Below are 15,097 nucleotides of genomic sequence, written 5' to 3'. Positions count from 1 at the left end.
CAGGTCCTGGCAGGCGCGCAGGGCTGCGGGTGGGTCCCTGAGGCCGCGCTGTCCCCTTTGTCCCCAGGACCCCCCTGCACTACGCGGCGGCCAACGGCAGCTACCAGTGCACGGTGACGCTGGTGACGGCCGGGGCCGGCGTCAACGAGGCCGACGGCAAAGGCTGCACGGCGCTGCACTACGCGGCCGCCTCCGACACCTACCGCAGGTACAGGGGGCACCGGGCACTGCCAGGGGGCACCGCGGGCACCGCGGGCACTGTGGGCATTGTCACTGGCCCGGGTGGCACCGGGGGTACAGGGGGTACTGTTGGTGATGGCAAAGGCTGCACAGCCCTGCTCTCCGACACCTACCGAAGGTACAGGGGGCACCGGGCACTGCCAGGGGGCACCGCGGGCACTGTGGGCATTGTGGGCATTGTCACTGGCCCGGGTGGCACCGGGGGTACAGGGGGCACTGTCGGTGATGGCAAAGGCTGCACGGCGCTGCACTACGCGGCCGCCTCCGACACCTACCGCAGGTACAGGCGGCACCGGGCACTGCCAGGGGGCACCGGGGGCACCGCGGGCATTGTCACCGGCCCAGGTGGCACCGGGGTCACTGCAGGCATTGTCACCAGCCTGAGATGGCACCTGGGGGCACCGCGGGCATTGTCACCGGCCTGGGTGGCACCTGGGGGCACCGCGGGCATTGTCACCAGCCTGGGTGGCACCGGGGGCACCGCGGGCATTGTCACTGGCACTGGGGGCACCGCGGGCATTGTCACCAGCCCAGGTGGCACCGGGGGTACAGGGGGCACTGTCAGTGATGGCAAAGGGGGCACTGCGGGCATTGTCACCAGCCCAGGTGGCACCGGGGGTACAGGGGGCACTGTCAGTGATGGCAAAGGGGGCACTGCGGGCATTGTCACCAGCCCAGGTGGCACTCGGGGGTACATGGGGCACTGTCGGTGATGGCAAAGGCTGCACGGCCCTGCCCTCCGACACCTACCGCAGGTGAGGGCACCTGGGCACTGCCAGGGGGCACTGGGGCACCGCGGGCATTGTCACCAGCCCAGGTGGCACCGGGGGCACTGCAGGCATTGTCACCGGCCCAGGTGGCACCGGGGGTACAGGGGGCACTGTAGGGCACCTGGGCACTGCCGGCTGGCACTGGGGCACCGCGGGCATTGTCGCCAGCCTGAGATGGCACCCGGGGGTACAGGGGGCACTGTCGGTGATGGCAAAGGCTGCACGGCCCTGCCCTCCGACACCTACCGCAGGTGAGGGCACCTGGGCACTGCCGGGTGACACTGGGGCACTGCGGGCATTGTCACCAGCCCAGGTGGCACTGGGGGTACTGTGGGCACTGTAGGGCACCTGGGCACTGCCGGGTGGCACCGCGGGCACTGTGGGCATTGTCACTGGCCCGGGTGGCACCGGGGGTACAGGGGGCACTGTCGGTGATGGCAAAGGCTGCACGGCGCTGCACTACGCGGCCGCCTCCGACACCTACCGCAGGTACAGGGGGCACCCGGGCACTGCCAGGGGGCACCGGGGGCACCGCGGGCATTGTCACCGGCCCAGGTGGCACCGGGGTCACTGCAGGCATTGTCACCAGCCTGAGATGGCACCTGGGGGCACCGCGGGCATTGTCACCGGCCTGGGTGGCACTGGGGGCACCGCGGGCATTGTCACTGGCACTGGGGGCGCCGCGGGCATTGTCACCAGCCCAGGTGGCACTGGGGGTACAGGGGGCACTGTCAGTGATGGCAAAGGGGGCACTGCGGGCATTGGCACCAGCCCAGGTGGCACCGGGGGTACATGGGGCACTGTCGGTGATGGCAAAGGCTGCACAGCCCTGCCCTCCGACACCTACCGCAGGTGAGGGCACCCGGGCACTGCCAGGGGGCACTGGGGCACTGCGGGCATTGTCACCGGCCCAGGTGGCACCGGGGGTACAGGGGGCACTGTAGGGCACCTGGGCACTGCCGGCTGGCACTGGGGCACCGCGGGCATTGTCGCCAGCCTGAGATGGCACCTGGGGGTACAGGGGGCACTGTCGGTGATGGCAGAGGCTGCACGGCCCTGCCCTCCGACACCTACCGCAGGTGAGGGCACCTGGGCACTGCCGGGTGGCACTGGGGCACTGCGGGCATTGTCACCAGCCCAGGTGGCACTGGGGGTACTGTGGGCACTGTAGGGCACCTGGGCACTGCCGGGTGGCACCGGGGGCACTGCGGGCATTGTCACCAGCCCAGGTGGCACCTGGGGGTACAGGGGGCACTGTCGGTGATGGCAAAGGCTGCACGGCCCTGCCCTCCGACACCTACCGCAGGTGAGGGCACCTGGGCACTGCCAGGGGGCACTGGGGGCACCGCGGGCATTGTCGCCAGCCTGAGATGGCACCCGGGGGTACAGGGGGCACTGTCGGTGATGGCAGAGGCTGCACAGCCCTGCCCTCCGACACCTACCGCAGGTGAGGGCACTGCCACCAACCCCAGGTGGCACCTGGGCACTGCCACCAGCCTGAGGTGGCACTGGGAGAGCACCTGGGGCATTGTCACCAGCCTGAGGTGGTACCTGGGGGCACTGCCACCAACCCCAGGTGGCACTGGGGGGGCATCCAGGGCACTGTCACCGGCCTGACATGGTACTGCAGGCACCTGGGGGCACTGCCACCAGCCCCAGTTGGCACTAATGGCACTGGGAGTGCACCCTGGGGCACTGCAGGCACTGTCACCAGCCTGAGATGGCACCTGGGGGCACTGGCGCCAGCCCCAGGTGGCACTGGGGGGCACTGTGGGCATTGTCACCGGCCTGAAGTGGCACCTGGGGGCATTGTCACCAACCCTAGGTGGCACTAATGGCACTGGGGGGACACCTTGGGGGCACTGGGGGCATTGTCACCGGTCTCAGGTGGTACTGGGGATACCAGGGGCACTGTCACCAGCCTGAAGTGGTACCTGGGGGGGGCACTGAGGGTGGTCATGATCATTGTCACCATTGTCACTGTGGTGTCCCTGGTGGCCCTGGTGTCCCCATGGGCACTGTCACTGTCCCCTGTCCCCGTTGTCACCGCGGTGTCCCCGGTGCCGTTGCAGAGCCGAGGCTCACTCAGGACCCAGCGAGGAGGAGCCCCTGAAGGAGTCGAGGCTGAAGGAGGCGTTCTTGTGAGTGCTGGGAGGGACTGGGAGGGACTGGGATTTAACTGGGATTTAACTGGGATGGACTGGGAATGGACTGGGAGGGACTGGGAGGGACTGGGAATGGACTGGGATGGACTGGGAGGGACTGGGAATGGACTGGGAGGGACTGGGAATGGACTGGGATGGACTGGGATTAACTGGAATGGACTGGGAATGGACTGGGAGGGACTGGGATGGACTGGGAGGGACTGGGAGGGACTGGGAATGGACTGGGATGGACTGGAATGGACTGGGAATGGACTGGGAATGGACTGGGATGGACTGGGATTAACTGGAATGGACTGGGAATGGACTGGGAATGGACTGGGAGGGACTGGGATGGACTGGGAGGGACTGGGATGGACTGGGATTAACTGGAATGGACTGGGAATGGACTGGGAATGGACTGGGAGGGACTGGGATGGACTGGGAGGGACTGGAATGGACTGGGATTAACTGGAATGGACTGGGAGGGACTGGGAATGGACTGGGAATGGACTGGGATTAACTGGAATGGACTGGGAGGGACTGGGATTTAACTGGGATGGACTGGGAATGGACTGAGATGGACTGGGAATGGACTGGGATGGAGTGGGATTAACTGGGAACGGATTGGAAATGAGCTGGGAATGGACTGGGGTTAACTGGGAATGGACTGGAATGGGCTGGGATTGAACTGGGAATGGACAGGGATTTAACTGGGATTGAACTGGGAATGGACTGGGATTGAACTGGGAATGGACTGGGATTGAACTGGGAATGGACTGGGATTTAACTGGGATTTAACTGGAATGGACTGGGATTTAACTGGGAATGGATTGGGATTTAACTGGAATGGACTGGGATTTAACTGGGATTGAACTGGGAATGGACTGGGATTGAACTGGGAATGGACTGGGATTAACTGGGTTTGAAGTGGAATGGATTGGGATTGAACTGGAATGGACTGAGATTAACTGGGATTGAACTGGAATGGATTGGGATTGAACTGGGAATGGACTGGGGTTAACTGGGAATGGACTGGGATTGAACTGGGAATGGACTGGGATTAACTGGGATTGAACTGGAATAGACTGGGGTTGAACTGGAATGAAACTGGGATTGAACTGGAATGGACTGGGATTAACTGGGAATGGACTGGGATTTAACTGGGATTGAACTGGAATGGACTGGGATTAACTGGGAGTGGACTGGGATTAACTGGGATTGAACTGGAATGGACTGGGATTTAACTGGGAGTGGACTGGGAACCGACTGGGAATGGACTAGGAATTAACTGGGAATTTGCTAAAATTTACTGGGAATTTGATGGGATTTTACTGGGGATTTGCTGGGAATTTGCTCAAATTTTACTGGAATTTTGCTGGGAATTTACTGGGAATCCGTTGGGAATTTGCTAAAATTTACTGGGATTTTACTGGGAATATTGCTGGGAATTTGATAGCAATTTTGCTGGGATTTGTTTTTTTTTTTTTTTTTTTTTTTTTTCTGGGAATTTTACTGAGAATTTGCTGGGAGTTTAATGGGAATTGGCTGGGATTTTCCTGGGAATCCTCTCTGCTGAGGAGCAGAGGAACCCCTGCTCCTGTTCCAGCCCAAACCCACCCCTTCACTCCCAGCACTTTCTGTGAGGTTTTGTGACTTTCCCTACAGATTTTTTTTATCCTTTTCTTTAATTTTTTTGGGGTTTTTTTTCCCAATTTTAGCTGTCTGGAATTCCTGCTGGACAACGGTGCTGACCCCTCCCTGCGGGACAAGCAGGGCTACACCGCCGTCCACTACGCGGCCGCCTACGGCAACCGGCAGAACCTCGAGCTGGTGAGGGCTCCAGGAGAGGGGAAATCAGCCCCAAAAATGGGGGAAAATACCACCAGGAATGGGGGAAATCAGCCCCAAAAATGGGGGAAAACAGCCCCAAAAATGGGGGAAAGCAGCCCCAAAAATGGGGGAAAATACCACCAGGAATGGGGGAAATCAGCCCCAAAAATGGGGGAAAGCAGCCCAGAAAATGGGGGAAAATACCACCAGGAATAGGGGAAAGCAGCCCCAAAAATGGGGGAAAACAGCCCCAAAAATGGGGGAAAATACCACCAGGAATGGGGGAAAATACCACCAGGAATGGGGGAAAACAGCCCCAAAAAATGGGGGAAAACAACCCCAAAAATGGGGGAAAACAGCCCTAAAAATGGGGGAAAATACCACCAGGAATGGGGGAAAGCAGCCCCAAAAATGGGGGAAAGCAGCCCCAGAAAATGGGGGAAAATACCACCAGGAATGGGGGAAATCAGCCCCAAAAATGGGGGAAAACAGCCCCAAAAATGGGGGAAAATACCACCAGGAATGGGGGAAATCAGCCCCAAAAATGGGGGAAAACAGCCCCAAAAATGGGGGAAAGCAGCCCCAAAAATGGGGGAAAGCAGCCCCAAAAATGGGGGAAAGCAGCCCCAAAAATGGGGGAAAGCAGCCCCAAAAATGGGGGAAAATACCACCAGGAATGGGGGAAATCAGCCCCAAAAATGGGGGAAAGCAGCCCCAGAAAATGGGGGAAAATACCACCAGGAATAGGGGAAAGCAGCCCCAAAAATGGGGGAAAACAGCCCCAAAAATGGGGGAAAATACCACCAGGAATGGGGGAAAATACCACCAGGAATGGGGGAAAACAGCCCCCAAAAATGGGGGAAAACAGCCCCAAAAATGGGGGAAAACAGCCCCAAAAATGGGGGAAAACACCACCAGGAATGGGGGGAAGCAGCCCCAAAAATGGGGGAAAGCAGCCCCAGAAAATGGGGGAAAATACCACCAGGAATAGGGGAAAACAGCCCCAAAAATGGGGGAAAACAGCCCCAAAAATGGGGGAAAGCAGCCCCAAAAATGGGGGAAAATACCACCAGGAATGGGGGAAAACACCACCAGGAATGGCGGAAAACAGCCCCCAAAAATGGGGGAAAACAGCCCCAAAAATGGGGGAAAACAGCCCCAAAAATGGGGGAAAATACCACCAGGAATGGGGGAAATCAGCCCCAAAAATGGGGGAAAGCAGCCCCAAAAATGGGGGAAAGCAGCCCCAAAAATGGGGGAAAACACCACCAGGAATGGGGGGAAGCAGCCCCAAAAATGGGGGAAAGCAGCCCCAAAAATGGGGGAAAACACCACCAGGAATGGGGGGAAGCAGCCCCAAAAATGGGGGAAAGCAGCCCCAGAAAATGGGGGAAAATACCACCAGGAATGGGGGAAAACAGCCCCAAAAATGGGGGAAAACAGCCCCAAAAATGGGGGGAAACAGCCCCAAAAATGGGGGAAAGCAGCCCCAAAAATGGGGGAAAATACCACCAGGAATGGGGGAAAATACCACCAGGAATGGGGGAAAACAGCCCCAAAAATGGGGGAAAACAGCCCCAAAAAATGGGGGAAAGCAGCCCCAAAAATGGGGGAAAACACCACCAGGAATGGGGGGAAATACCACCAGGAATGGGGGAAATCAGCCCCAAAAATGGGGGAAAACAGCCCCAAAAATGGGGGAAAACAGCCCCAAAAATGGGGGAAAATACCACCAGGAATGGGGGAAAATACCACCAGGAATGGGGGAAAACAGCCCCCAAAAATGGGGGAAAACAGCCCCAAAAAATGGGGGAAAGCAGCCCCAAAAATGGGGGAAAACACCACCAGGAATGGGGGGAAATTCCACCAGGAATAGGGGAAAACAGCCCCAAAAAATGGGGGAAAACAGCCCCAAAAATGGGGGAAAATACCACCAGGAATGGGGGAAAACAGCCCCCAAAAATGGGGAAAAACAGCCCCAAAAATGGGGGAAAACAGCCCCAAAAAATGGGGGAAAGCAGCCCCAAAAATGGGGGAAAACACCACCAGGAATGGGGGGAAATACCACCAGGAATGGGGGAAAACAGCCCCCAAAAATGGGGGAAAGCAGCCCCAGAAAATGGGGGAAAATACCACCAGGAATAGGGGAAAGCAGCCCCAAAAATGGGGGAAAGCAGCCCCAAAAATGGGGGAAAACACCACCAGGAATGGGGGAAAACAGCCCCAAAAATGGGGGAAAATACCACCAGGAATGGGGGAAAACAGCCCCAAAAATGGGGGAAAGCAGCCCCAGAAAATGGGGGAAAATACCACCAGGAATGGGGGAAAACAGCCCCCAAAAATGGGGGAAAACAGCCCCAAAAAATGGGGGAAAGCAGCCCCAAAAATGGGGGAAAACACACCCAGGAAAGAGGGAAAACCCCAAGTGGGAAAGAGAAAAAATCCCAAAGAGAAAGAGAAAAATCCCAACCAGGAAAGAGGGAAAATCGGAGCTGCAGTGAAAAATTTGAGCTGGAAAACTCAAAACTGAGAGAAAAGATGGGAATTAGAGTCAGGAAAAAATGGGATTTTTTGGAATAGCCCATCCCAAATTTTTGGGGTTTTGGGGTTGAAGTTTTTGGGGTTTTGGGGTCAGAATTTTTGGATTTTTTGGGGTTTTGGGGTGGGATTTTTGGGGTTTTTGGGCTTGGGATTTTTGGAGTTTTTTTGAGTTTTAGGGCCAAGATTTTTTGGAGTTTTTGGGGTTTTGGGGTTGGGATTTTTGGATTTTTTTGGGGTTTTGGGTTGGGATTTTTGGATTTTTTGGCGTTTGGGGTTCGGATTTTTGGATTTTTTGGGGTTTTGGGGTTGGGATTTTTGGAGTTTTTGGGTTTTTGGGCCAAGATTTTTTGGGGTTTTAGGGTTGGGATTTTTGGAGTTTTTGGGTTTTAGGGCCAAGATTTTTTGGAGTTTTTGGGGTTTTAGGGTTGGGATTTTTGGATTTTTTTTGGGGTTTTGGGGTTGGAGTTTTTGGAGTTTTTGGGGTTTTTGCCCTTGTGGTGCAGCTCGGGGTGGGTTTGAGGAGCTCTGGGGTCAGGTCTGGATTTGGGGTTTTGTCCTTGCAGCTCCTGGAAATGTCCTTTAACTGCCTGGAGGATGTGGAAAGCACCGTTCCAGTCAGCCCTTTGCACTTAGCTGTGAGTGCTGCGGGTCCTGGAAGGGTCCTGAGGGTCCTGGAAGGGTCCTGAGGGTCCTGGAAGGGTCCTGAGGGTCCTGGAGGGGTTCCTGAGGGTCCTGGAAGGGTTCCTGAGGGGTTCCTGAGGGTCCTGGGAGGGTCCTGAGGGTCCTGGAAGGGTTCCTGAGGCTCCTGGGAGGGTCCTGAGGGTCCTGGAGGGGTTCTTGAGGGGTTCTGGAAGGGTCCTGAGGGTCCTGGGAGGGTCCTGAGGGTCCTGGAAGGGTTCCTGAGGGTCCTGGAGGGGTTCTTGAGGGGTTCTGGAAGGGTCCTGAGGCTCCTGGAAGGGTCCTGAGGGTCCTGGGAGGGTCCTGAGGGTCCTGGGAGGGTCCTGAGGGTCCTGGAAGGGTTCCTGAGGGGTCCTGGGAGGGTCCTGAGGGTTCCTGAGGGGTTCCTGAGGGTCCTGGAAGGGTCCTGAGGGTCCTGGAAGGGTCCTGAGGGTCCTGGAGGGGTCCTGAGGGTCCTGGGAGGGTCCTGAGGGTCCTGGAAGGGTCCTGAGGGTCCTGGGAGGGTTCCTGAGGGTCCTGGAAGGGTCCTGAGGGTCCTGGAAGGGTTCCTGAGGGTTCCTGAGGGGTTCCTGAGGGTCCTGGGAGGGTTCCTGAGGGTTCCTGAGGGGTTCCTGAGGGTCCTGGAAGGGTTCCTGAGGGGTCCTGGGAGGGTTCCTGAGGGTCCTGGAGGGGTTCCTGAGGGTCCTGGAGGGGTTCCTGAGGGTCCTGGAGGGGTTCCTGAGGGTCCTGGAAGGGTCCTGAGGGTCCTGGAGGGGTTCTTGAGGGGTTCTGGAAGGGTCCTGAGGGTCCTGGAAGGGTTCCTGAGGGTCCTGGAAGGGTTCCTGATGGTCCTGGAAGGGTCCTGAGGGTCCTGGAAGGGTCCTGAGGGTCCTGGGAGGGTTCCTGAGGGTCCTGGGAGGGTCCTGAGGGTCCTGGAAGGGTCCTGAGGGTCCTGGAAGGGTCCTGAGGGTCCTGGAAGGGTCCTGAGGGTCCTGGGAGGGTTCCTGAGGGTCCTGGGAGGGTTCCTGAGGGTCCTGGAAGGGTTCTTGAGGGGTTCTGGAAGGGTCCTGAGGGTCCTGGAAGGGTCCTGAGGGTCCTGGGAGGGTTCCTGAGGGTCCTGGAGGGGTTCCTGAGGGTCCTGGAAGGGTCCTGAGGGTCCTGGGAGGGTTCCTGAGGGTCCTGGAAGGGTCCTGAGGGTCCTGGGAGGGTTCCTGATGGTCCTGGAAGGGTCCTGAGGGTCCTGGAAGGGTTCCTGAGGGGTCCTGGGAGGGTTCCTGAGGGTCCTGGAAGGGTTCCTGAGGGTCCTGGGAGGGTTCCTGAGGGTCCTGGAAGGGTTCCTGAGGGTCCTGGGAGGGTTCCTGAGGGTCCTGGAAGGGTCCTGAGGGTCCTGGGAGGGTTCCTGAGGGTCCTGGAAGGGTTCCTGATGGTCCTGGAAGGGTCCTGAGGGTCCTGGAAGGGTTCCTGAGGGTCCTGGAAGGGTTCCTGAGGGTTCCTGAGGGGTTCCTGAGGGTCCTGGGAGGGTTCCTGAGGGTCCTGGAAGGGTCCTGAGGGTCCTGGAAGGGTTCCTGAGGGTCCTGGAAGGGTTCCTGAGGGTCCTGGAGGGGTTCCTGAGGGTCCTGGAGGGTTTCCTGAGGGGTCCTGGAAGGGTTCCTGAGGGTCCTGGAGGGGGTCCTGAGGGTCCTGGAAGGGTTCCTGAGGGGTCCTGGGAGGGTCCTGAGGGTCCTGGGAGGGTTCCTGAGGGTCCTGGAAGGGTTCCTGAGGGTCCTGGGAGGGTTCCTGAGGGTCCTGGAGGGGTTCTTGAGGGTTCCTGAGGGTCCTGGAAGGGTCCTGAGGGTCCTGGAAGGGTCCTGAGGCTCCTGGGAGGGTTCCTGATGGTCCTGGAAGGGTTCCTGAGGGGTTCCTGAGGGTCCTGGGAGGGTCCTGAGGGTCCTGGAAGGGTCCTGAGGGTCCTGGGAGGGTTCCTGAGGGTCCTGGAAGGGTCCTGAGGGTCCTGGGAGGGTCCTGAGGGTCCTGGAAGGGTCCTGAGGGTCCTGGAGGGGTTCCTGAGGGTCCTGGGAGGGTTCCTGAGGGTCCTGGGAGGGTTCCTGAGGGTCCTGGAGGGGTTCCTGAGGGTCCTGGAAGGGTCCTGAGGGTCCTGGGAGGGTTCCTGAGGGTCCTGGAGGGGTTCTTGAGGGGTTCTGGAAGGGTTCCTGAGGGTCCTGGAGGGGTTCTTGAGGGGTTCTGGAAGGGTTCCTGAGGGTCCTGGAAGGGTCCTGAGGGTCCTGGAAGGGTTCCTGAGGGTCCTGGAGGGGTCCTGAGGGTCCTGGGAGGGTTCCTGAGGGTCCTGGAAGGGTTCCTGAGGGTCCTGGAGGGGTTCCTGAGGGTCCTGGAGGGGGTCCTGAGGGTCCTGGAAGGGTTCCTGAGGGGTCCTGAAAGGGTTCCTGAGGGTCCTGGAAGGGTTCCTGAGGGTCCTGGAGGGGTTCCTGAGGGGTTCTGGACTCCTGCAGGTCCTGGGAGGGTTCCTGAGGGTCCTGGAAGGGTTCTGGGGTGGCCTGGGATGGTCCTGGAAGGGTTCTGGGGGTGTCCTGGAAGGGTTCTGGAGGGTTCTGGAAGGGTTCTGGGGTGGCCTGGGATGGTCTTGAGAGTGTTCTGGTGCTGTCCTGGGTTCCTGCTGGGTCCTGGAAGGGTTCCTGAGGGGTTCTGGGCTCCTGAGGGGTCCTGGGAGGGTTCCTGAGGGTCCTGGGAGGGTTTCTGAGGGGTTCTGGGCTCCTGCAGGTCCTGGAAGGGTTCCCACAGTGTCCTGGAATGGTTCTGGAAGGGTTCTCGGGGCGTTCTGGGTCCTGGAAGGGTTCTGGGGGTGACGTTTCTGGTGGGGACATTTCTGGGTGCTTAGGGGGTACTTTAGGAGACACTTCTGGGTGCATGACAGGGACATTTCTGGGTGCCTGGGTGACACTTTGGCTCCCTGAGGAACACTCCAGCTACCTGAAGGACACTTTGGGTACCTGGAGGACACTTTGGGTTCCTGAAGGACACTTTGGGTACCTGAGGGACACTTTGGGTACCTGAAGGACACTTTGGGTTCCTGAAGGACACTTTGGGTACCTGAAGGACACTTTGGGTTCCTGAGGGACACTTTGGGTTCCTGAGGGACACTTTGGCTACCTGAGGGACTTTTCTGGTTGCCCAAGGGACATTTCTGGTTACCTGAGGGACACTTTGAGTACCTGAGGGACACTTTGGGTACTTGAAGGAACATTTTGAGTACCTGAGGGACGCTTTGGTTGCCTGGAGGGCATTTCTTGTTACCTGAGGGACACTTTGGGTACTGAAGGGACATTCCTGTCTGTCCCCAGGCCTACAATGGTCACTGTGAAGCCCTCAAGGCTCTGGCTGAGACGCTGGTGAGGGACATTTCTGGTTACCTGAAGGACACTTCAGGTGCTTGAGGGACACCAGGGACACTTTGGAGACTTTTCTGGTTGCCCGAGGGACATTTTGGTTACCCAAGGGACAGTTGTGGTTGGCTGAAGGACACTTTGAGTACCTGAAGGACACTCTGGGTGCCTGGAGGACATTTCTGCTTACCTGAGGGACACTGAGTTCCTGAGGGACACTTTGGGTGTCTGAGGGACATTTCTGGTTACTTGGGGGACACTTTGGATACCTAAAGGACACTTTGGTTGCCTGAGGGACACTTTGGGTGTCTGAGGGACAGTTTGGGTGGCTGGGTGAGACTTTGACTACCCGAGGAACCCTCCAACTACCTGAGGGACACTTTGGGTACTGAAGGACACTTTAATTGCCTGGAGGACATTTCTGGTTACCTGAAGGACACTTTGAGTACATGAGGGACACTTTGGGTACTGAAGGGACATTCCTGTCTGTCCCCAGGCCTACAATGGTCACTGTGAAGCCCTCAAGGCTCTGGCTGAGACGCTGGTGAACCTGGACGTGCGGGACCACAAGGGCCGCACCGCGCTCTACCTGGCCACGGAGCGCGGCGCCAGCGAGTGCGTGCAGGTGCTCACCAGCCACGGCGCCTCCGCCCTGGTCAAGGAGAGGAAGAGGAAGTGGACGCCTCTCCACGCTGCAGGTGGCACCTGGCAGGGGTTCCTCAGGGGGTTCTGGGCTCCTGCAGGTCTTGGGAGGGTTCTGGGAGGGTTCCTCAGGGGGTTCTGGGCTCCTGCAGGTCTTGGGAGGGTTCTGGGAGGGTTCTTGGGGTGTTTTGGGAGGGTTCCTCAGGGGGTTCTGGGCTCCTGCAGATCTTGGGAGGGTTCTGGGAGGGTTCTTGGGGTGTTTTGGGAGGGTTCCTCAGGGGGTTCTGGGCTCCTGCAGGTCTTGGAAGGGTTCTGGGAGGGTTCTTGGGGTGTTTTGGGAGGGTTCCTCAGGGGGTTCTGGGCTCCTGCAGCTCTTGGAAGGGTTCTGGGAGGGTTCTTGGGGTGTTTTGGGAGGGTTCCTCAGGGGGTTCTGGGCTCCTGCAGGTCTTGGAAGGGTTCTGGGAGGGTTCTTGGGGTGTTTTGGGAGGGTTCCTCAGGGGGTTCTGGGCTCCTGCAGCTCTTGGAAGGCTTCCTCAGGAGGTTATGGCCTCCTGCAGCTCTTGGAAGGGTTCTGGGAGGGTTCCTCAGGGGTTCTGGGCTCCTGCAGGTCTTGGAAGGGTTTCAAAGTGACTTGAGAGGGTCCTGGGATTGTTCTGGAAGAGTTCTTGGGGTGTTCTGGGAAGGTTCTGGAAGGGTTCCTGAGGAGTTCTGGGCTCCTGCAGGTCCTGGAAGGGTTCTGGGAGGGTTCTTGGGGTGTTTTGGGAGGGTTCCTCAGGGGGTTCTGGGCTCCTGCAGCTCTTGGAAGGGTTTCAAAGTGACTTGAGAGGGTCCTGGGATGGTTCTGGAAGGGTTCTTGGGGTGTCCTGGGAGGGTTCTGGGAAGGTTCTGGAAGGGTTCCTGAGGGGTTCTGGGCTCCTGCAGGTCCTGGAAGGGTTCTGGGAGGGTTCTTGGGGTGTTTTGGGAGGGTTCCTCAGGGGGTTCTGGGCTCCTGCAGCTCTTGGAAGGGTTTCAAAGTGACTTGAGAGGGTCCTGGGGTGGTTCTGGAAGGGTTCTTGGGGTGTCCTGGGAGGGTTCTGGAATATCCTGGGAGGGTTCTGATGGTGTTCTGGGCTCCTGCAGGTCTTGGAAGGGCTCCAAAAGTGTCTTGGGAAGGTCCTGGAAGGGTTCTGGGAGGGTTCTTGGGGTGTCCTGAGAGGGTTCTGGAATATCCTGGGAGGGTTCTTATGGTGTTCTGGGCTCCTGCAGGTCTTGGAAGGGTTCCAAAGTGACTTCAGAGGATCCTGGGAGGGTTCTTGGGGTGTCCTGGGAGGGTTCTGGAATGTCCTGGGAGGGTTCTCAGGGTGTTCTGGGCGCTGGGAGGGTTCTTGGGGTGTTCTGGGAGGGTTCTGGAATGTCCTGGGAGGGTTCTTGGGGTGTTCTGGGAGGGTTCTGGAATGTCCTGGGAGGGTTCTTGGGGTGTTCTGGGAGGGTTCCTCAGGGGTTCTGGGTCTTGCAAGGGATGGGGATGGGGCCCTACAGAACCCAGAAACCCCAGGGGTTCAGCCCATTCCTGAGGGTTTGGGGGTTTCTGATTTGTCATCTCTTTTTCCTTGTCCTCCTTCATCATCGCCCTTTGCTCGTCTCTCTTTTCTGTCCCTCTGTCCTGTCCCTCTTGTCCTCATCCCTCTTCCTCTCTCTTCACCCCGTTTCTCTTCTCCTCCTCCCATTTCCCGTTCCTGCGCCCAGCTGCCAACGGGAACACGGATTCCCTGCACCTCCTGATCGACAGCGGCGAGCGGGCGGACATCACCGACGTCATGGACATCCACGGCCAGTGAGTGCCACCAGGGCCACCAGGGCCACCTGCTGGAAGGTCCCAGCTTGAGATGAGGACCAGGAGAGATCCCTCAGCAGCTCCAGCATGGCCAAAATGGGGTGGAATTTGGGATATTCATTAAGTTAATTTGGTTTATTAGTGATGAAATCATGGTGGGATCCTGGGACAGGGAGGAGAACCTGCTGGAAGGTCCCAGCTTGAGATGAGGACCAGGAGAGATCCCTCAGCAACTCCAGCATGGCCAAAATGAGCTGGAATTTGGGATATTGGTTGAGTTAATTTGGTTTATTGGTGATGAAATCATGGTGGGATTCTGGGACAGGTAGAGACACCTGCTGGAAGGTCCCAGCCTGAGATAAGAACCAGGAGAGATCCCTCAGCAACTCCAGGACAGCCAAAATGGGGTGGAATTTGGGATATTGGTTAATTTGGTTTATTAGTGATGAAATCATGGTGGGATTCTGGGACAGGTAGAGACACCTGCTGGGAGGTCCCAGCTTGAGATAAGAACCAGGAGAGATCCCTCAGCAGCTCCAGCACAGCCAAAATGGGGTGGAATTTGGGATATTCATTAATTGGGTTTATTAGTGATGAAATCATGGTGGGATCCTGAGACAGGGAGTGGAACCTGCTGGAAGGTCCCAGCTTGAGATGAGGACCAGGAGAGATCCCTCAGCAACTCCAGGACAGCCAAAATGGGGTGGAATTTGGGATATTCATTAAGTTAATTTGGTTTATTAGTGATAAAATCATGGTGGGATCCTGGGACAGGGAGGAGAACCTGCTGGAAGGTCCCAGCTTGAGATGAGGACCTGGAGAGATCCCTCAGCAACTCCAGCATGGCCAAAATGAGCTGGAATTTGGGATATTGGTTGAGTTAATTAATGATGAAATCATGGTGGGATCCTGAGACAGGTAGAGACACCTGCTGGAAGGTCCCAGCTTGAGATAAGAACCAGGAGAGATCCCTCAGCAGCTCCAGCACAGCCAAAATGGGGTGGAATTTGGGATATTCATTAAGTTAATTTGGTTTATTGGTGATGAAATCATGGTGGGATCCTGGGACAGGGAGGAGAACCT

At 57.9% G+C, this 15,097-nt stretch overlaps 1 protein-coding gene across 1 annotated transcript in view; it reads left to right on the top strand.

Moving 5' to 3' along the window:
• ANKRD52 (ankyrin repeat domain 52) overlaps positions 1-15,097 on the top strand; it is a 51,883-nt gene that overhangs the window by 19,102 nt on the left and 17,684 nt on the right. The window contains exons 14-19 of the mRNA XM_063182764.1: positions 68-208; positions 3,083-3,151; positions 4,873-4,984; positions 8,089-8,160; positions 12,056-12,257; positions 13,927-14,014. Of these exons, the coding sequence (XP_063038834.1) occupies positions 68-208; positions 3,083-3,151; positions 4,873-4,984; positions 8,089-8,160; positions 12,056-12,257; positions 13,927-14,014 (684 nt within the window). The remainder of the gene's footprint in view (positions 1-67; positions 209-3,082; positions 3,152-4,872; positions 4,985-8,088; positions 8,161-12,055; positions 12,258-13,926; positions 14,015-15,097) is intronic.

Source organism: Melospiza melodia, unplaced genomic scaffold (assembly GCF_035770615.1).
Source record: "Melospiza melodia melodia isolate bMelMel2 unplaced genomic scaffold, bMelMel2.pri scaffold_317, whole genome shotgun sequence".
Taxonomy (NCBI): domain Eukaryota; kingdom Metazoa; phylum Chordata; class Aves; order Passeriformes; family Passerellidae; genus Melospiza; species Melospiza melodia.
The sequence above is the reverse complement of the archived record's forward strand: the minus strand, read 5'-3'. Positions and strand labels throughout refer to the sequence as shown.